The 23693-nt window shown below is 37.8% G+C and overlaps 1 protein-coding gene across 1 annotated transcript in view; it reads right to left on the bottom strand.

The window, feature by feature from the left end:
* Positions 1 to 23693, bottom strand: part of DHX15 (DEAH-box helicase 15) — a gene marked incomplete at both ends in the record, with an annotated part of 47124 nt that overhangs the window by 9334 nt on the left and 14097 nt on the right. The window contains 6 exons of the mRNA XM_079535122.1: positions 1513 to 1635; positions 4603 to 4794; positions 5827 to 5935; positions 6084 to 6233; positions 7639 to 7725; positions 12052 to 12219. Coding sequence (XP_079391248.1) covers positions 1513 to 1635; positions 4603 to 4794; positions 5827 to 5935; positions 6084 to 6233; positions 7639 to 7725; positions 12052 to 12219 — 829 coding nt within the window. The remainder of the gene's footprint in view (positions 1 to 1512; positions 1636 to 4602; positions 4795 to 5826; positions 5936 to 6083; positions 6234 to 7638; positions 7726 to 12051; positions 12220 to 23693) is intronic.

The following is a 23693-nucleotide window of genomic DNA, read 5'->3' as shown; positions in this document are numbered from 1 at the left end:
GCATGTTTGTGATATAAACATACATGATTCTGTGAAATATTTACAGAAGGACTTGGTAAAACTGTCAGGAAAAAAAGGGGCAGACAAGTGGACGAATGCCTTGAAAACTGACACCACTTGGTCTTCAAAGAGACTGTTAAGCAGCCTACAAATTTTGTCCAACTTTTAAAAACCATTGAAATGTGTGACAAAATGTACCCAACTCACTACAGAAGGTATTTCCACACCAGAATTATACAATGCAGTTGTGAACTTTACTAATGCTAAATGTTATAATGACTAAAAAGTAGCTATTTTTACTGTACAATTTAAGTCTTAAAAAAAATTCCCAGCAGATTAAAAGCAAAATGTGTCAAATTTACTGTATTTGGATGCATTTTAACTACAAAAAAAGGCAAAAGACCCAATTTTCTACTTTACATCATGCAAAACTGAAGTTCAAACTGCACGTTCAAGTAGACAGATGCTTCATGTTTTATACGCAGCCCACATTAAGTGGAGCAGACAAACACGTATTTCTTATATTCCAAAGGTCTTGACTTTTCAGCCCAAGTTCTCCACATTTTGGTTCCATGTATTTTTAGAAACAGAACAACTCCAGCAGGTAGCCCTGAGAGATTTAGGCCCTGACCTCATCACATATTAAGCTACTGCCAAGGACATCAAACAGTCATTTTCCTTTGATGAATTATCTAAGGCTGGGTTCATTAAGGAAGAGAAGACTAACCTGAACAGGAAAGCATCGGCTCAGGAACATATATACAAGATACCTTCAAGACAATTTGGATCCTGTTATCTAAGCAATTAACAGAACCAATTCATAGGTATCTCCCAGCTGCAAGTTCTAATTAGAAGTTTAAGCTTTTGTTTTCTTTAAGACAGTTCTGAATACATACATTGGTGTGTTTAATTTTTAAGACACCCTTGATTACAAGATAAACAGTGTTTGAATTGTTTTGACACAGAATTCCTATATCAAAACTACAACAGAAATGACTACTAAGTTTTTACTTTTGTTCCTTTTCTCATCCGTTCACAACAAACACAGCTAGATCATAAAACATTACTTTTTACTTCCAACCAGATTAAGTCATCTTTAGATTTACAACCAGGATAAATTACACATTTTCTGTGCTGCTCACCCCGAAAAGTTACTGAACAATTATGCTTTTCTATGATTAGCATCAGATAACAAGTTTCCAATATTTCTTAATTAAGGGAAAGCTTGCTTCCTCCTGTTCAAGGTTACCAACATTGATTTAAAAGCCTGGCCTGATTCCAGACTTTCTTTTTTTTTTTAAACATGATCTCTTTACCAGGTTTTGATTCTCTCTCCTGAAGAAAGTAGCACTTAATTAGCTCTTTTACATACTTAAAAGAAAATATTAATAATTATAATAGAATAGTATAAGAAGGCCCTACCTAGTCTCTCAACTGCCGACAGAACTGGGGAACAAAAGCTGCCCACACAGAAAACATGAAGTGATTTTGCTACAACAGGCAAACACTTACTTTGTTTGAAAGCATGGTAGACATTCAGCAGCGTCAGATGATCTCCATCAATGTGGGCAAACCTCATCTTGGCTTCATCTGCTGCTTTCTTTGCTTCCGTGGGACGAACAAAACACTGTGGGACTAAACAAGGTTGGTATGGGCCCAACACAAACGCCCATATCGATGAGTCACGCATTCACAGATAGAGGAACAAGGCCTAGCTAGGTCAGTTCACAGAGCATAGGGCAGGGCAGGATGGCCTCCAACTGCATCTTGGACTGTTTACTACCTTGATTTGGTACATCAACACCTAACCACATCTGTAAGACAAGAGGGTTTCAAATCTACAGAGTACGTGATTATTTTAATAGAATTAAACGTAGGCATCAAAATCTCTATTCTGAAGGCCATCAATGTTACCTATATATACTGGAATTCTCAATAGATCTTGGTTCAAGGCCCAGTGCTGATAGCTCTACCAGGAACTAGTAACATAGAACACTGGAAATGCAAGTTTGCTTTCTCAGAAAGCCTCTGTCCTCTGCAGTGGATAAGAGCAGAAGGTAATTCTGGAACTATACTCACTATCACAGTCTACACAAGCATTAGCTTTATTACAAGTCTGCTACTAAACAGAACATACCAGTACAGTCATCTTCCCAATATGGTATCGTTATCAGCACTGGTATACAGAAGCACATGTGAATGAAAATACCAAGACAAAGTTGTGATGGTAGCGGTAGTGGTGGAAGGTTAAACCGTCCTCTGACACTACTTGAAATAAAAACTGTGATGTGATGATCTCTGCCCACTGTTACACTCTCCAAAATCCGATTTGGTCTTATTCTGAGCTGAATAAAAAAATAGTTTTAACATTCTCTTTCCAAGTGCAGACCACCAAAGACCATGAATTAAACTTGCTACAATAATATTTGCGGTCTGTCAACATTCTTACAGGTTTGCAATTTCAATACACATTTGCAATATATTCAAAGCGGTTATAGATCTTACTTTACAGAGATGAACAGGAGAAAAAAAGCAGTTTAAGGAGGCCATACTGAAGATGTAATTTTTTACGAGTTTAAATTCCAATGAAACTAATGCCGAAGAAGCATTAATTTTGCAGCTAACACTACAAATCATTCATTTTTTCCCCAAGACTACAGTAGCCTGCTCATAACTTAAATCTAATCTCATCTGTCCCCAACAGATGACAGCCTTTGTGTGTTCATTTTTAAATCCCATAAAATCCCAAGAACCACTGCATTTCAGACGTATATTGAATTGAATACTAGATGTAATTTCAGAAAAATGCAAACAATAACATTGAATCACATGGTAACAAACCAGAAAGTCTAATGCAGTAAATAAAACTGAAATGCAGGTGCAAAGTAAATATGCCATATTTTATGTCCTCTATTTGGAAGCAAAAATATAGACTATTTTAGTTTCAAACACACTAATAAAAGTAAAAATCAGTAACAGAGTAAGTTGGAATAATTCACTGTTTTGATTAGTAGCACTTGCTCTATGGAGAAGTTAGATATGTGAAATCCCATGGCAAGACAACAGAACTCTACAGTAACTTCTAAATTAACTACAAGTTTTTAACGTGCTGTTTATGCTATACTATTCTCTATTCTTTTCTGGTATGCAGCTTTCATTTTAGTCCAAACTATTAATACTTGGATTCCTATCCACATCCAGCCGATCTATGTATGCACTTCAGGCGTTATTATGTATACTGTCTACCAGATGCTGCATCACCTGTTTAAAAAAAAAAAATCTATGTGGAAAACAGCCCACAAATATGAGGCTGTTAAGTCTTTACGTAGAGTTTTAGTTACTATCTCGACAGTAACCAGCTTCAAGAGAAATGTTTAAAAAAAAAAAAGCATAGAAAAACACTACCTTACAAAAAGGGTTGTAAAAAATGTCAATAGAAAAAGGACTAACCAAATCAACTGACTACAACAGACAAATCCTAGACTTCTGATTTTCTTTTAGTAGCTATTTCTGGGGTGGGTAGGGAAGAGTTGGGGGCAAGAGAAAGACAGGCACCAACCTACCACCACCTCCGCAATTAAGCCTACCGTTAATTTAAAAAATTAAAGATTCTGCCCTGCCCATCTGCTCTGAGTCTGAACAATCATAACTCTCAACAAACATTTTAGCTTGCTTTAAAAAAAACTTTCATATAAATATACTGTAAGACTTAACCAAAGCAGCAGATTTTAAACTCAGATTATTTTTTCTCATTGTCCAAGTTAAGCACATAACCAGTAGTTCAACTGCAAAGAGCCTGTTAAATAACAAACCCTAGAGACATTGCAATAATTGCGAATACAGAACATCCTGACTTTCCTAAGAACAAGATCTTGCTGCTTGTCCTAGAGAGACCAACTAGAAAATGAAGTCAGTTCTACGTAAAGTGGAGAATGAGATGCAAGGCTTGCTCAACAACATTTTTCTCTCAAGATCTCTCTCGACAAGCAGCTGTAATGACAGGACTATTCACTTTATGCAAAGTACAGCTGTGCACACAAATTAACTATCAAAAATATACACCCTCCCCCAAACTTGCTTTCTTTCCTTTAAAAGTAATGAATGCTTTTTAGCTTCCCAATAAAATTAATGACTAAAAATCATATCACGTACAAGTTTAGCAGTTTAATATAATTTGTGCTCTAATTCTTTTGGAAATACTGGCATGTATCACCGTGCAGAAGAACGCACTTTGATATTTCTCCTTAACAGAGAATGGATTTCACTGCCTTAAAAGCAGAATGGTTGAGTCGACACTTTTAGTCCTGATGATGAAACTAAAAATAAGTTTACATTCCACTAGACTGAAATGTTCTATTAAATCTAATAAACACAGTTTAACTAAAAGTTAATCAAAAAGTTTGATCCTATCGATGTGTGTTGATTTCTTAACATTAATGATTATTTGCTGCAGGTCTACAAGCAAACCCACAATGGATTAAATTTCTGACAAATCAGTTTTTATTAAAAGTAACTTCAGATTGCTTGTGTTTTTGATGTGGAAAGCTCAAACTTCCCCCAAACTGAAGATTTGCACTTCTGTATCCCTTTCCCTAATATTACCTGACAACATGGCAGTAATAGATAGGACCTCGTTAGAACAGTTGTAGTCACAACTTGCAATAACCATTTTAGCCAGTTGTGGGTCCAGTGGAAATTCAGCCATCATGGATCCCAACTCAGTCAAGTCTCCATCGTCATTTAAAGCAGCCAAATAATTCAAGAGCTCTAAGGCTCTCATCAGAGTTTCAGGAGCTGAAAGAAATATTTAGGTAGTTGTATTAATCAAAGTGCTATTAATAAGCAAGAACAAAAATGCACAGACGACTTTTTTTCGCTCTTCATTCAGCTGGCTTCCAAACACAGAATTGTTACCAAATCCAAATATACACACCCAGATATGAATGAACTAGTAGATAAAAATCACTTCTGTAAAACAGCTACTAACTGGTTCAAGAGTCTTCGAATATTTGAAGAGTACCAGTTGTCAAGATTCAAACAGCAGAAGCATTGTTAAATATTCACGTAGTAATATCAATACTGTCCCAGAGCACTGACATCTTCTTGTTCAACAGAAAACAAATTGGGTACAGTCCCAGAATTTCATGTGTTTTAGATATCCATGCTCTTTTACTGAATCTGAACCTTCAAGAACTTCCCTTAAATCTGCACTTCTTACAAGTATATATTAAGCCCCCAAGAATAAAACAAAAAAGAATTCGGATGCCTGCTAAGCTAGCATACACATCACATAGCACTGTGCTAACAATGCAGTTCAGTAAAACTGCTTAAATGCTTATAGACATTTTTATTTTAGGTGGAAAAACTCAACCAGCTTTGACGTATTTATAGAAAGCTGATCTGTGAGCTTAATTTACAACACAACCCTGCTATTTTCAAGGTATTTCTAACATTTAATACTTTTACTAGATTCACATTAATTTTATAAACTAATCCAAAAAGCATGTATTCAGCTTTAAAAATGCTAGCCAATTTTATTTACATGCAGTTAACTGATGTGCAATTAGAAAGTGTAATCAAGGTGATGAGTAAAAAATTCACCAGCAACACATTTTTTAATGCACATAATTTTGTCATATCCTTGCAGGTAAGGGGCATTCAGTAGATTTCCTGTTTCCACTGGAAGCTCTTAGGCAAACTGTTATTTAAGATACTTGTTTCAGTAAGAAAATAACATTTCATGTTGTTGTATAAAATATTCAACAAAATTAAAGATTGCAGAAGTTGTCTATGCCCATAGCAGACAAGAAAATATGAAACAAATACCTGGAGGATCCATAAAATCAAAGTGCACCAAATCATCTATACCAAGCTTCTTGAGCTGCAACACTACAGATCCTAAGTTAGACCTCAAAATCTCAGGGTACGTGTTATCCTAAGGGAAGGAAAAAAAAATTGACAGTACTGTGTAGTTTGGTGCTCGGAGGTACAGGCATTCAAATTTTGATTTTGCTTGGCAACACAACAATTGGCTACTCAGACCAAGTGCTGTTACAGATGCACTCCAGAAAGAGTAATCTTACCTGCATTTCAGTTTTGTAAGCCTTCTCTGTGTAAAGCCTGAAGCACTTGCCTGGTCTAGTACGACCAGCACGGCCAGCCCGCTGCTGAGCAGAAGCTTTACTAATTGCAGTCACCAAGAGAGACTCCACTCTGATACGAGGATTATATACCTATTTCAAAGTAGAATAGGAGCAGGAAAAGGAGATGAATGAACATCACTCATAGTAAGACTTATCCCAAAAATAAAGAGAGCTTTAAATTTATTTTCAAATGCAAGTTTGGACTAGGAAATCATGAGCAGTATGAATCTGAAAGGGAAAAACAATTTTGGCTCCATAATCCTTTGAATCAGTTGACAAAAAGCTTCACAACTGCCTAGAAAACAGCAGTTACTTTTAATTCTTTTATTAATATCATCTCCTGCCAGGCTTCCCATCGTCCTTAAATGTGTGTGTATTTTTAGATAAGATTTTCATGGCAGAACTAATGTGTCTAATTTGTTCTAAACACACTCTTGATGCTCAAGTAATTCCACGCAAAAACAAGTTGTCTTGATACAATTATAAGGTTGAATAATTCTATTCTACAGGTCAGAGAAATGTAACATCAAGGCTTGAATGCAACTGTAAAATCACACCAATTATAAAGCAAGATTACTTCAGGGCCACACGTTGATTTTCACATACAAAATACTCTGATATGCTGCAGTATTTTCACTGCAGTTATACATAAGCAGCAGCCCCCACCCCCAGAGTTCATGAAACAGAAGAAAAAAAATCAAGTTCAGATGAAAACCTCCTTCAGTTCATGGTCTAACACCCCCCTGGTATAAACAGGTGTAAACCATACTCAAAAACCTTCAGTTCTTATTACAGATGGTACTCAGCCAGAAGAATTACTCACAGAAAGAGTTAAACCTAAATTATTGCAACTTGTGTATTAAGCTGCTTTGCCTGTACTCACATTCTGCTTTATTTCATTCTGCAGAAGTGAGAAAGGCTGACAATGTGCATGAGTGTTAAAGGAAAAGCCCTAAGAAACCAAGATATTAAGACAGTTACCAGTGAAAGAATTAAATGAAGTTCAAAAAACTTGAAATGTATTTAGTTGATTAATTTGAAATGCATTTAGTTCTTGGTTTGACTACAAGCAATCTACTTCAGTTCTCTGAATGTCCCTTCATGTTCCAAGAAATGCTTCATGGTATGTGATTTTCAGAGCTGCAAGAGCATCCAATGAACACTGACAAGAAACAACACTAGCCTAGGTATTTATTACTTCTCTCTTCTCATTTTAGTGCTAGAGTCTCCCATGCTAACATGACTTAAACACGTAACTTCCAGCACCAGTTTTGTTTATTTTCAGTAATCAAGCATTTAGGAAATTCATATTCTACACAACTTCAAATGCTCTTACTCCAATTTTTGAAGGCTAGAGCTCTACTGAGCTCTTTTACACTGTTGTAGCCAAGTTTAAAAAAGGCAAAAAAATTAAGCACTGAGATTTCAATCGAGTAAGACCTGTCAAAATGTTTACAAAGAAGAATTACCCAATCAAACCAGATCAACTATTTACCTTTTGTTTTGCAAAGCCAGGATCGATCACAAACACAACGCCATCTATTGTTAATGATGTCTCAGCAATGTTAGTGGACACAACAACCTGTTGAAAAACAAAAGTTAATAACTACTTGGTCATGAAAACACTCATACAGAGCCCTGATTCCCTGCAGCAAGAATTGTCAGCAAACTTTCTTCCACCTCATCAGTGATGAGCAGAGCTCTGCTCCAAAACTTTTGCTGGATCTGAAGACAACCGGATGAACCTGTACTGAAGTCTGTCCAATTTTGTCCACTGTATTTCTGTTCTGTTTCACTAATAATATTAAAAAGATAGTGTAGAGAAAAAAAAACAGAAGAGCAGATGTTTGTAAGAGAAGTTTCTATTCAAAATTTTGCTTAGCACTAGTAGAAAATGAGAAGTCACACCTGTTCTCCAACATCTTCTGTTGCCTTCTAAAGTCCTTTTTAAGCACAAAGATGGCAAGCTGGTTAAATAATATTCCATCAAGGGTTATGTAACTGTACTTTGATGAGTCACATTTATCCACAGATGCTCCCCTCCAGTTAAGCACTGAGGAAAGACTTCTCTGTTTTACACCCCAGATATTAACAGCCAAAACAGATATATGCTTATTATATTTACTCACACATTTTTTCACTTGGTTCAGAATAAAGCATTATCAATACACTCCAGCAAAGATCCTCAAACCCTGTTTAATTTCAACTCTGTCTTTTAAAAACACTGGAGAATCAAATACTCTCATATTCACATATTTCCAAGGTTTTGGTTTTGAGCTTCTACAGAATTTCTGCAGTCCATGAAAGTACAAAGGCATATCTGAGTTCTGAGGGTTGGTTCACTGCCATTCACACACTTACGTTCGGTACAGCAGTCCACAGATATTTCTAGTTCTCATCTCAACACTTTAAGTCACATTAAGTCACATATCACACAATAAAAGAAAACCTGATCTGCTGGCTTAAAAAAGATTCATAAGGAATTCAGGGTGTCAGTTAGACCACTTACCTTTTATTCCTTAATTTCAGAGAACCACCATCACAATTTTCAGTTTAGCAATTAGAATTTGATTCTCCTAAAAATTTGTTCTGAATTACAATGAAGCTAGAGGCTGAAATAGATTGATAATCCTAACAATTTCCTTCTGGCCAATCATTTTGACAGACATTATTCTTAACTCATTGCATTCAAAGTAGACTTAAGTGTCTAAGCTCACCTAGAAGCTGCTAAATAATGAATGCAATATTTAGGGGGGGAAGCAATTTAGGATCAATATGGTGTTCCATCCTGAAATGATATGCTATTTAGAAATTCTTTAAAAAATACACCTCTCGTGGAGGAATAACCTACAAAAAAAGCAATGCAATTAACTGGTGACACAGAAGCACAATTGCACTGTCACAAAAATTTTGCAAGTCATTAAATATGCAAATTGAACTAGCACTCCCATGTTAAAAGGCTGGTCAAGCCACATCCAGCTCGCTGCTGCAGAATGCATTTTATCAGAAGTCTGAACTTTTTCTGGACCTACTAAAACACAAAGCGTTGCCCCCAGAAGCTTCACAGTGAATTACAAAGCAGCACTGAAAGGTTTTTGTCCTGCTTTTGATCATCAATTTCTACCAGAACATTTCTTCAGTACTGATAACTCGGTACTGTTAATATGACTAGCCCACAAAGGCCCATCAATTTTACTTGAATTTCCTGGTCTTGTACTCAGAATTATGCAGGACTTTCCAGGAGTAGAGGAAAAAATAGTTATAACAGTGGATCCCCTTGTATGTCCATATCTCCCTTGTTAATGTAACATTATTTAAAAAATAAGGAACGAATGTAATACTGCAAGAAATCAAAAACAAACTTAAGTTCCACGACATCTGATGTATAAATCAGAAACAAATTTACATGGAAATCAGAAGAAGGAAATTAGTGCTGAATTATGTAAAATAATAAATTGTATCTAATTACTTTTAACTGCAATTTTGCAGTTTTAACTGCACTACTGTAATTAAAGAAATGGTTATGGCAAAAAGATTTCTAAATATCACATTAGCAGTTTGATACTCCAAAGATTTTCAGAGATTAAACAGCTTACATGGAATATTAACAAGCTACATATTAGCTAAACATTAAGATCTCTACATGTTGCCCATGCATTAATCAGTAACTCTTAAGTTTCCTGGAACAAAAAATAAAACATCTGGAAATTCCATTCTGTTATCAGGAACTGCTCTGTTTGTAGGAAGTGATGGGCATAACTAAATGCCAATTTACACTAAGAGATTAGTCCCACAGTCTAATACCAAGGTATGTATGTTATCTTGTACAAATTTCAAATGGATCACAGAAGAGCACAGTCAGATTTGATGCACCTTCTTTCCTCCTCCCAATTTTAAAAGGCACGTGCTAACCATAAAAGAGAGAATAATAAGGAAAAGCCCTCCCCACTTCATGATTTACCAGTAAAAATACCACTGAAAAACCCTTAAAAAAACAAAACAAAACACCATAATTTTGATCCACTTTAGATTCCCCCTACAAAGAACATGGTCACTACAGGTAATTGCTCTCAAGTTCAATACTGAAATGCTTAAAATTGCTAACCACAGTTTAATTTTAACTATTAAAATTTGCAGGCAGCTCATTAACTTTAGAAACCTGAAGACTGATGCAAAAGACATTGCTTCTCTCGAGTTTAACACTGGATTGATCACAACTGACTAAGTTACCAGCATCAACTTCCAAGTAAGACTCCCAAAATCACTTTCTTAGAAGTTGGTAACTCATAGAAACCAAAGCTGAGGAAATAAGCAATCAGACATCTATGCCCTTTGTTGTACATATTTATTCCTACGCCTAATAGAGCCTTTCAAATGATTCAGAGCAATTCCGAGCTGTCCTTCCTCAGCAGCTCTGAAAACCAGGCTCAATTGCCACCAGACTGTGGAATCAGGCACTCTGTAACACAGCAGAGGCTCAGCACTCACGGTCCTACCTGACACATTTCGATCACTAACAGAAGATAAAACAGTACCTTCTCAATTCATTGATGCATTTTTCATTCCTAGATTTACCATAAAGAAATGAACCTATACCAGAGCCAGAACACTTCAGTCAAACATATAATTAGAAGCATAGCAAAAAAAGGGGAAAAAAAATATCTGTCAACATAATGATTTCATAGGTTTGAATCTGTTGCTTACATATTTTATACCCTCAGCTGAAACTTTCCCAGACTGTCAATTTCTCTTGTAGAAAGATACTTACTACAAAGAGAGTCTCTTCAACACTGATACACTCTTTGACAGATCAACATAATGAGAAGTCCATGGTGCATCTGCCATCCTCTTAGCAAGATTAACAGAAACTGTCTATTTTGAAGTCCACAGTTTCAAACGAATTTAAATGAAACACACAGCTCTGAAAATCAGTTTCATTCACTGGAGGTATTTACTAATACAATACTAATACAATTGACTTGCAGTGTTAATTTCGTGACTGCAGAAAGCATACAATCCAAAACACTGATAAGAAAAATAAGATAATTTCTCGTAATTTATTAAGTAATTTATTATTATAGAACACTAAGAAGTTGTCTGTACTATTCTACATACATTTTACTGTCCAAAAAGGCAAACAATCAAGGAATAAACCCCACCTAAAGCAGATAGCATGATTCAGCTTTGGCTGTAAAAAAAAGCCTAACTTAGCAAATGCTATGATTTCATGCAGCAGTAGTTTAGCCTCAAGATGCTCTATCAGATTCCTTCAAACATCCAGTTTTAGAGAAATATCCATAGTTTCTCACGTGGTTTTTATATGCATTCAGGAATTGAACTATTATAATTCTGTGAAGAAAGTGCACTAGTACCATTTTTTAAGACTTGAGTTTTTCAATTCTTTTTGCCTGATGATTGAAAAGAACCCCAATTTCTTAGTCAAAATGACCCTCTAACTTGACAACTTGTTTTAACTTGTACCTTCCCATAAGCCTTTTGAGAAGCAAACAGAACATGACCAACCCCTTATAGGACATTATCTGGCAGTTTCATTTCCATGAAGAACACATTTCAATAATTAGTCAGGAAAAAATCCCATCCCTCCACATATATCAAGTGGCTGTCAAACTCAGTATTTGCTCCAACTTCTCTTCCTCAAAAGAAATTTGTATGAATGCCAGTTCCACTCAGTTAAATCAACCTTTAGTAGTAGAGTTTTGCATCATATATAGAAGGCAAAATTTTGAACTGCACAAAGAAGTAAATGTTTAGGTAATTCTGATTTCAAGTGATAAAGATTAAGGCTTCATTAAAGCTTTCTACTCATTTCTGTATACTTAAAATAGCTGTAACTGACTTAACTGCTCAACCAACTGTGAAGAGCATATTAAAACAGCACACTACTTACCTTTCTTCCTATTGCGCCGTTCTGTTTTTTTGGTGGGGGAGGTTCAAAAATCCTCTGTTGTTGCTGAGGAGGAAGGGTAGAATACAATGGAATGATTTTGATGTCACCCACTTCAGGACCTAAGTCATCAATTTCACGTTTTATCCTCTTGCAGGCTTCATCAATCTCCTGCAAAACAACAACAGTGGTTGAAAGAACTCCAAAGGAAAGCTAATCCATTCTATGTTAGAACATCTCATCACAATTGCACTATGCCTTTACCCAGAAAAACAATTACAATAACTTCACTTAATAAAAAACAAAAAATCCCAGGTGCTTGCCAAATTTCCAGTTAAATTTTCACGAAGCTCCCAGATGCCTCAGCTTCTTCCATTCTCTAATGAACAGCCTCATTTGCATGCAACATTTTCTTTTAGTCATGTTTCCTAATTAATTCTCTACAAATTGTACTAAAATTGAAATCTCTCACCCTGGAATATTAAACTGCACTCATGACCTTTTCAATTTTCACAATCTACAAGAAATTGATGTGCAAGATATTTAAAATAAGCCAATTATGCTTCAATGTCACGTATCACTAATGCAATTATATGGAAGATTTGCTTCATTGTACCTAATGAGAACAAACACCTTCACAGTATAAACATGGATGCTCAGAACCAAACCTCTTAATCCAGTGCTTGAGATTTTGAAGTAAAATTAAATGGAATTCCATTTAAACAGCAGAACATACAGAGCAACAAACTCTGCAGACTGTACAGATTTTCTCAGGCAGTTCTGACCTCAGTAAAGTACTGCACTTGCTATTGTTTCTTACACAAGAGTTCAATGCAGCCCACTTATAATTAAGTTGCAGTTTAAAACAAAAGATGCAAGTCAGCTATATATAGCCTATAGATATGACAAAATGTAATAAAAATTAGGCCAAAAGAATATTACAATTCATTAACTTCATCTTAAAATTGCTAGTATAACTAATTAGTATAATTAAGAGGTACTCTAATCAACTACTGATATTTCTAGTGAACCACCGATGGGAGGATAAAAATCACTGTGACAAGAAAAACAGTAAGCAAGAACATGTCTACAACATATTCCAAGAACAGAGGCCAGATTTCCCTTACAATTAATTCATCAGCCTGGAGTTAAAGTCATGCCTAGTCTTTAACAGGAGCACATAAAACATCAGTTAATGTAAAGCCTCCGTAAAAATCACTGCTTTAAATTATAATTATGGAAACAAAAGCAGCTTCCTTTGTAGAAACCATAAAATTCAGGCAGAATGTAGAATCTTGACAAGATTTGGAGATCATCTTTGAGACTTCTCAGTTTTCAGCATAACTGCATTCAGCACGTTTTAAAGAGGCTCACATAGTACAACACTCATGTTCTGTACTGATCAGTATATATAATTAACAGAAGCCCAGCAAAGCAACAGGTGCAAGGCCTACCTCTTCGATGTCAAAGTGTTCCTTAATAGCAAGCTTAATGCCTTCTAGCATTAGATTGCCCGTGTGAATGAACTGCACATATTTACAACAAAAACAACTTTCAATCAAAGATGCATTCTGCCAACAAATCCAATATACCTTTCACAACCTAAGAGGCACACAAGAAACTGAGCTGGAATGCCCCCTACTGGTTCATTAACGAAGAATGAATTTATTTACATCGAAGCCAATACACAGAGTTCTTTTGACAAACCCTTCTAGAAAGTTCAATAGCCTCTCAGCAAAAAGTAAAAACCTAATGTGGATGACACAACATACACAGTAGTTCAGTAAATTCATAATTTCATGTAACCATCCTTATGACAAAAGACTACATGTCAAAAATAAGTAGCCGACTAACTCAGCAGCTCAACTCTGCACATAGAGCCAAGTCTTCACAAGCTGCTACTGAACATCCATTAGAAATATAATAAGTACTCAGGCTGTATTACAGAAACATAAAAAGTTAAACACTAAATCTAGCACAGAGCTGAGCTCCTGATATGAAGATCGGGAAACCATTTCAAGGAATTTGAATATACTGCACTATACTGGAAAGATCAAATGTTGGACACCATGGACAGAATCAGCAGAAAATCATTCACACCAGAATCCCCTTGAAGAATGCAAGTTACCAAGAGCCAGTGCCACTCGTGTAAAGGCAATACAAGAGAACCCTGCAGTACTGGACTTTAATAAAACAAACTACCACTACTTCAACAGCCATAGAGATAGATACGCATCTCTCTCCTCCAGCTGTACCCACAAGCACTCTCCAATTCCTGCAAAGCACAACTGTTGTTTCTGTCAGAAAGCTTTCCGAAAAGCTATCCCAAACCAGGCAGCCTTAAAGACATACATAGTTAGAACAGTTTGGAGATGCTGAGGATTCAGCTGTCAGATATGTTTGTACAACATGAAAGCATTTAAGTCTAACGGTATGACAGGTATGGTTGAACACACAACCCTAACTTCAATCCTCAGAGGGTTCAGCAAGTCTAATTCAACAGTCTCTATACGCAAGTATTGAAAGATTTTATTTTTAAAATAATTTTAATGCTTGCACATTGAGTCCGTTACAAAATCCCTTGAAAAGGAATTATTCCACCAACAAACATGTAAGATTTTTCTTCTTGGAGGGAAAAAAAGGGGAAGTATAGCAAACTTGCCTTACACTATGTCTGAAAAGCTCCTCAAAGAGCCCTGACAACTTCACCAGCTACTAGAGGATGTCAGTGCACTGGCAGCAGGAACATGTATGGGATCAGGGAAACCAGTCCATATGGGAAGCAATGCTTTCCAGTGTTTTGTTTATAAAACAAAGCAAGAACACAGTGCTCAATTTCTTTTCAATTCATCAGAAGTGGAAGTACAGCCATCTGTATTTTCCACAAAACATGAAGTACGTTACTTATTCTTCTTGAATCTGACAAGATTTTTACTCCATCTTAAACCACTTTTCCAAAGAAGGCAGGCTGATGACTAGTGCCTAAGCAAGAAGAAACACAACAGAGAACACCACCTTCAGATGCAGAAATTTTTATCCTTCTCACTGAAGCTATGCTTCCATGCAGGTAGAAATGCAAAGAGTCACCAAACAACAAGGAAAATCTCAATTTGATGCTTGTTGACAGAAAAAGTCCTGAATTCTCAGAAAGCCAGGACTGCAGCTTTATATGACATTCTGGAAATAGCAATAACTGCTACTCACATCAAGTCGTCAACAAATTGAGAGCACAACGGTTTATTCTTCCTCTCACAGCTGATCAATACTTCTACAAACACACATGCAAAGGTACTACTAACTAACCAGAGAAAGCATTAGCTGCAGGTTAGTTACTTGAATGCTTAAGACAGCCTTTTCATAGTCTTTTTTTGTCACCCATCCATTTCATACTGCTCCGTACTGCTTGCATACCTTACCCCAAAGGATCACATCAACACCACTTCCTGCTTTCACAATACACAGAACAACTATTTATGCTGCAACAAGACAAATTAGGATGGCAGAGTTGAAATTCCTATCCTCAAGGAACTAAATCCCTTCCCCAGCCCATCCCAAGAGAAAATATAAAACCCTTTATAGTGCTTGAAGCACGGCAAGAGGATGGGGAAAAAAAAGGTAAATATCAAAAGAAAAGTTTCTTCAGCCCAGCAGAGGTGATCAAGGAAGGCAACAACAAGCCAGTCAGTATTTAAAACTGAAAGGGTTCTAATTGACGTGGCTTAAACTCTGACTCACCAAAGGGCTTAATGAGTGATGAATTCCCACTCCATATGACCCTCCCAGCATTGATTCCTATCAGCAAATACTAGAAGAAAGTAAGACTAAAAGCACAAACAAAGCCTAATAATACTGTGGGGGTTCTTTTTGTTGCTGTTGTTTGTGGCAGCGGATGGTTTGGCTTGTTTCCTGGAAGATTCTACTTATGAAAGTCTAATCACAGAAAATCTTCTGGATATGACTTTTGGAGATATCTGTGCCAATTTAATTTAGAAATATATTGGTTCCTCAGGCTCTGCATCAGAACACAGTTAAGAGTAAGCAATAAGTGAAGCACAACTGTCCCCAGCTCCCCCAAATTCTTCCAATACTGCATCCACACTGTTAAGTGTATCACCTCACTACTCCAATATTCCCTAGCTCTGAATCAAGAAGGTTTTGAACATATAATTACCAGTTCACCTAAAAGGAGCTGTATAAAATTAAGCACAGAAGGGATCAATTTTGTTTCTTATCAAGCAGAGAGCTATTCCACCCCTTCCCTCCACCTACTGTTGAAAATAGTCTTTACTATATTATTTAAACTGAATGATCACTAGAAAGTCATTCATTTTCTCCCCGATGGTATTTATGCAGTACAGAATGAGGCACACCTACTGAAGGCTTATAGGAGCACTTATGTATATTATGGAATTAGAGCATCACAGCACAAGCAGCAAGTTTGTGCTGAAAAAGTAGTTCTGCTGAAATGGTGGTTAAAAAAAAGTCTAAGACGAAACCTGGAAAGACTAGTTGAATGAACTGTGAGTTCATGAGCTTAACAAATGAGTTAAGCTGCCCCCTCTAAGCTAGCAATCCTATCCAATAGTATGAATACCCTGCCCTTGTGTGCAGCACTCATCCACAATACCACGGGCTGAGGCTTTACCTTGCACTGGAACTCAATAGCAGCTCCAAACGACCAAAGCTCCCCTGTGCCTCAAGTACCAGCAACCATCCTGGCTCAATTGCTAACGTGACCATCCACACAATTTGCTGGTGAAGCTCCAGCTCATCTTAAGACTGAAACTATATATTATTAGCTTTCAAAAAAAACCAATTTTACAGAAAGACTGCAACTAATGCTGCCACTTTAAGAACACTTAGTACAATCATCTATGAACAGAAAAAAATACAGAAAAAAATAATTGAACTATTTTGTAAAAATGATTCTTCGGAACTTGATTTCAGAAGTGCTTCCTTCTTCAGTTGACACTGTACTGGAGGCCTACACAAAGAATCCCTAAACATCAAGAGAACTTCAGGACTGCTCCAGCTCTTGAAATCTTTTAAATAATTGCCAGCACAACTACAGCAGATCAAGTGGTACACTACACAGTTAAGATACAGTTTCATCTTGGATAAATGAGCCAGTCAACTTTTAACCTTGAAGAAAACAAATGGGAAAAAAAAAAAAAAAAAAATAGGTCAAGTCAATTTTATTTTGTGTAAAATAATGGGGGTGGAATACATCATTAAAAAAAAAACAGAAAGGCTCCACAAGCCAGAAATTTTTGTAGACACCTTAGGAATTCATAGAAGATGAAAGAATGACAGACAGGGTACAGCCAACCACATCTAGCTGTGATTTACAGAGTTCGTCTTTGTACTCAAGGGTACCTGAAACTTCATAAATTTCTTTCTTTCTGCCAAGGAATGAATGCAAACAGCTAAGATCCAGAAATACTAAGATCAGAATAAGCAACAGCTACAATGACTGGTCCTCTGAAATTCACCACTCTAGAAGATGCTCACAGATTCAGAGAAACAAAACTTTGTAAAATACAAGAAAGATAGGAGACAAGGAAGGAACAGTCTTACAAGGATAAAGTCAACACTTCACCAAAGCTGAGAACTCCCCTGTCAACAAGTTAACACTGAACTTGTCTCAGCATAACTGAATATTTTTCAACTTGTTTTAGTGGAAATATCCAATGCTGGCATCTCAAATGAAAAGCAAGAAACTTCATGCGCCGTTAGCACTCCACCACAATTACTGGTATTACTCTTCTTCCAATTTACAAACCTCAACTCATTCTACGTGAAGCTGAATAAGACAACCTGTGTTCACTGCAACCCACTACACATTAACCACCTTAATGCCACTCCATCACTGCTGAGACTAAAGAAAGTTGTTAATTTTGCCTTCAATTTCCCCAGAAGAAAGTCTCTGTCACTTTGTTTCACAGTTTCAGTGATTCAGCAACCTGTAAAGAAAAAAGTGACCTCGAAAGCAGTCTATGTGATACCACACACACACTTTCCAGCTATTGCAAAGGAAAACTGTCAGCGATATAGAAATTGTCCGCATCCAATTAAAGACTTACTTAAGATTTTGGTTTCTGACAGTGTTTCAACTGGGCCCAGCAATACAGTTTTCCCTGATAACTCCTGCTTCCGTCATCAACCTTGTCTTAACCACAATCCAGTTTATCACCTATATAAAAACCACTTCAGACTGTGGGAAGCCAAGATACCCTCTACCTTAGACCACTGCGATTACCAACCTAAAGTCTTTTCAAAAGATATCAAAACAATTTACACCTGCATGCTTCAGACATCCCAAACTTCATTTAGCATTGAAAATCCATCTTTTAAATAAGGAATAAAATCATCTTGCAAGTAATTTTCCAAAATAAAAACAAGAACTACAGAACATTACTAGCTGTGAGGAAAAAAAACAACCAACCAAGAATACAACTGTAAGACCTGAGCCACCGAGCCTACTGGATCTGAATCAAATAGCAGTACATACACCACACTTTCCAGCTCTATAAATTCTAACAGATTACGTCACTTCAGATCAAGCAGTAGTACTAGACTTCATTATGATACTCAAAGATGGACCTAAAAAGAGCCCCAAAACATCATGGATGAAGAGGACAGCATTTCAAAGCATTTCATCTTCTCCACAGATGCTAAACCAGACTTCACCCTAATTAGCTGAATTCACACCAACTCCAAGCAGAGCTGCTCCACTGTCATGGATACTTGGACTGGAGCACTCTATATAAAAAAAATAAAGAGAGTGGCTTACAAATGCAAGTTAATAAATTCAGTAAGACAATATAGGGACATCATTAGACATACTTATGCATAACTGTCTGCATGCATATCATATACAGAAGTTTTTCAAAACCACATGAATAACACCACTGCGTAAATTAACTGCAGAACTCAAAGAATTTATTCATACTATAGAACAGAGCCTCTCTCAAGTAGTAGTGAGTACTAAGGGATGAGTTCAGAGCCATTTACTCAATGTGAAAGTAGAGTTATGCCAATAGAGTCATTAACACCTGAAGATTCTGCCCCACAAGAACAGCCAAAATTGTTGTATCGCACGATTAAGATCAACATACAGCAGTTGATGAGTTGATGCAGTAGACATTAATCAAAAATTTAAAGGATAATCCTTAGTTCCTCCTGAAAGGAGAAAGATCAGTTTGATTAAGCACCCCAGTTAAAGACACCGAAATCCGCTAAACAGCTGCACAGCATGGTTTAATTTTTATCACCACCAATTCCATTCACCTATTTAGAACAGTTGATTCATTAATTCTCCTATCTACCAACCAAACATCTCTAATCTGGACCTTGTAATCAAAACTATAACCAGCAGGCTTCAAAGCTATGGTCCTTCAATTTTTTCCACTCTCCATGTTTTAAATTGCAGCAATGTTCTAAGTGGAAGAGGACTAATGTAAAAGCCCCAATTGTTCCCCTTAAAGAGAGTATTTTATTTTTGCCTCTAATGAAAGAGATTATCTGCCACAAGACTTTTTTAAATGGAATACCTTAAAACCGATCTAGCAGGCAACATACATGTATCTGTATAACCAGACCTACACAACAGACCTGTGTACCTTTAGCAGCACTGATTATCTGTGTAGTTTCTTTCACCAGTTAAGGCTGTTTAAGTTTAGATTACAACAAGACACAAAGCTCTTTAAACCATTTGAAGGATCTCTTCAAGACAAGCACCTGCAAGAACAATGAGCCAGAGGAAGGTATCTTGGAGAAGAGCAGAGACAAGGACAAAACGAAGAGGCTACAGGCTTAAAACAAAACAAAAATGCTGAGCAAATTGTCTGTTGAAATGAAAAGACTAGGCACAGTAAAAAAATAAAATTTAAAAAAAAAAAAAATCACCTGAGAATTCCCATTAGCAGCATCTCCACTTCCAGAAAAGAGTAAAAACAAAAACCCCAGTTTTGCTAGCTGCATTTTTTTCCTCCCTATCAGAAATAGGGATTGTACATAATTCGATCGAATCAATTTTTTCACAAGGCCTAATTTTTTTCTTTTTCACGTTTTCCTCCATCAGTCTATTAGATATTCAAAAGAATGTAAAAACAGATTAATAAAAATATACAGTTTACACCGGACAAAAGATTTAAGATTTCCACAAAATTATTTCTTGCAGTTCAGCTTAAGCATTTTTGTAAAATCTTTCACAAGTCACCAAGTACATTTCTGAGATATAACTCCCACCATTTGTGGTACAGAACAACCATGATGTAATAATCAAAGCTATTCATAGAGTGGAAGAAAGAAACATTTTTATTACAACTACTTCTGAGAGCTCTCAGCATCAGAAGCAAAGCGGGAACTCTTTGGTTACGTTGTACCACACATATCCACAAGTGAACAAACTACATCCTCAGTCAAATCCCCCATGCTACCTGTCATGGTTTTATGATTTTTGGTCATCAGTATTCCACACCATAACATCATGTAATGCACTGGGGGTGGGGTTTGATATCTGCCGAATGTTCGTCCGACGGAGAAGAACTGCATTTCCCCAGGAGGCTTTGCGGTCAGCAAGGGGATATAACTCCATGCAAGGTCACCTGATCTTTCTTCTTCGCCTGCGCTTCGCTGTCTGCGCTTCGCTATCTGCGCTTCGCTGCCTGCGCTTCGCCATCTGCACTTTGCCGTCTGTACTTCAGTCACTCAACTGGACTGCACTTCTCACCCCAGCATTGTGGTGAGGTCTATACAATTCAAACAGATTCTCTCTCTCTCTCTCATTGTATTTTACTAATACTATATTTAGTAAAATCATTTGTTCCACCTCAGATTAGTGCTGTTGTTTTCAAGTATTTTGGGGTCCCCTGCTTCCCCTTTCCCAGAGGCGCGGATCCGCAGATCCCTCCGCCCTGCTGGTCACGGAACTGGGCCGGACCAGCCCATAAACCGTTGACATTTTTGGTGGAGAATGCGGGCAACAGTTGCTTTCTAGCTGTTTAGACTCTCTGCTCTCGGAGAGTTCCGTTGGGAAAGCTTATCTGTTTTACCACTACTCTCTGAAAACGTGACCTTGAGAACTCCAGGCGGACTGCCAGTATCGTAGGATATTTGTAAACTCTGAGCTTTACTATCTTGCCTCTGTAAAAAAAAGAAAAAAAAAAAAAAAAAAATGCTTTCTGTAGTGAAACTGACTCTTAAAGGGCTGCACGCTGCTGCCTCTTCTTTCCTAATGCTCAAAACATACTGGGCATTAATTAAGCTGGCCACCTTGCTCTATGGAGCAATCGGCATATACAATCAATTGAAAACATGGGTGGAAATATGGACCTGGCACGTTCGTACAATGTGGCTTACAATTCCGGAGACAGCTGTCAATTTTACAGGACTGGGATTTTTTAAGGTTTCCAGTCTCACCTTTCAGCCTGTAATGCAGTTTTTGAATGAACACCTAGTCGCATTACTAATCTCCCTGAATGTATTGCTCATCATTTCGCTCAGTATTAGTATTTATTATATTTTGAGCATGTCCTCCCCAAAACCAGAGAATACTGAGTGGCAGGGAGTGTGGAGAGGTCTGGGAAAGACTTTAGACAGATGGAAATCTTCAGTCTCATGGAACTTTACTCCAGAACACCTGAAAGACCCCGAGAGTCTAAACAGCTATTTAAGGCAGGAATGTTGCGGCTTGGGCAGTTCTGAGGAGGCACATATGATTTGGGGCCTGGCTAATGCTTATCGGGCCTTATTCAATACTATCCTGGAGAGAGAGAGAGCTTCTGAAATTGAAAGGGAGAGTCTCAGGGAAAAAGTTCAAAATGAGCGAGAGAGTCTCCTGCTCCAGAGGAAAAACCTCCGATCTGAGAGAGATGCCCTCCGAATTGAGAGAGACTCCCTGCAATCCAAGCTCGACAATCTTCAATCTCAACAACACACCCTCCAATCTGAGCTAGATACTCTCATAATCGAACGAAACAAGCTCCAAGCTGAACTGGAGGATGAGAGCATTGGAACTGACCAACCTGATCAACCACAGGAGGCACCACAATCGATGTCAGTTGCCCCTGTAAGAGGACGGAAAACAAAGCGAATCTCGACTCAGTTAGAAGAGAAAAAAGAGGAGGAAAGAGGTCCAGAGGAGTGGCTCCGAGGGCCAAGAGAAGCACCTCTGAGTCCAGGGGAGGGGCCCTCAGTAAGACCACGGTCACCAACACCTACAAGGGCAAGAAGTCCTGGAAGAGCAAGAGGTGAGCAAGATATTGTTACCTTTGTTGATCGATCTCTGAAAATGAATGAAATTCGAAGTCTGAGAAAAGACTTCTCACGCCACCCAAATGAGCCTATTGCTACTTGGTTACTTCGATGCTGGGACAATGGGGCCAACAGTGTGTGGCTAGATAGTAGAGAAGCTCGCCAACTGGGTGGCATTGCTAGGGACTCAGCCATTGACAGAGGTATTAGTACATGCCAGAACCAGGCCTTCACCCTCTGGAAGCGGATGTTGTTAGCTGTAAAAGAAAGATACCCCTTCAAAGACGATCTGATGCCTGAGAAGAAGAAATGGGCTGATATGGAAGAAGGCATCCGTTATTTGAGAGAATGTGCTGTGGTGGAAACACTACATAGCCCCGATTTCATTCCTGATGAGCCAGACCAAGAGCATGATCCCGAGAGAGCCAGGTGTACACCAAACATGTGGCGTACATTCACAAAGACTGCACCAGAAAGGTACGCCAGTACATTTGCAGCTATGTATGGCAGAGGGGAAAGAAGACCCCTTATAAATGAGTTGCTTAATAAACTTCAAGACTTTGAGTTACATTTAAGCCCTCTACGAGCTTGTGTTTCAGCCATTGAAAAAGTAGCTGAAAAGCTGGACAGAATGGAGAACAAACAAGAAGATATAATAGGTAAACTATCAATCGTGCCTGATGCCGATGAATACATGGTGGTAACAGATACATCCAATGAGGAACAGAATTCCCAAAACAGCCTACTTGAGGGGCTAATCAACTTGATTTCCTCCCAGTCAGTGTCATCCAACGTCTCAGCTATCAAAAGAAGACGTCCTCCTGCTCGAACAAGTGACAACAGTAAGACCACGTCACGTTTTGCCTTGTGGCATTACCTACGCAACCATGGAGAAGATATGAAGAAGTGGCATAAGCAACCTACTCCAGCACTTCAAGCACGGGTAAAAGAATTACAAGACAAATCAACCACCAAGGTGAACTTCTCCAGAAAGGTGATTGCTCCAGTTGCTGCAGACAACGGAGGTAACAAATAGAGGGGCCCTGCCCCCAGCCAGGGGGGGGAAAGGGATAATAGAGTTTATTGGACTGTGTGGATTAGATGGCCTGGCACATCAGAATCACTAAAATATAGGGCCCTGGTGGATACTGGTGCACAGTGCACTCTAATGCCCTCGAGTCACCAAGGGACAGAATCAATTTATATTCATGGGGTGACAGGAGGTTCCCAAGAACTGACTATGTTGGAGGCCGAAATCAGCCTCACTGGTAGAGACTGGCAAAAGCACCCTATTGTGACTGGCCCAGAGGCTCTATGTATACTTGGTATTGATTACCTCAGAAGGGGATATTTTAAGGATCCCAAAGGGTATCAATGGGCCTTTGGAA

This window comes from Tetrao urogallus (assembly GCF_951394365.1).
Source record: "Tetrao urogallus genome assembly, chromosome: 4".
NCBI classification, from domain to species: domain Eukaryota; kingdom Metazoa; phylum Chordata; class Aves; order Galliformes; family Phasianidae; genus Tetrao; species Tetrao urogallus.
Note: the sequence above shows the minus strand (reverse complement) of the source record. Positions and strands in the feature narration are given on the sequence as shown.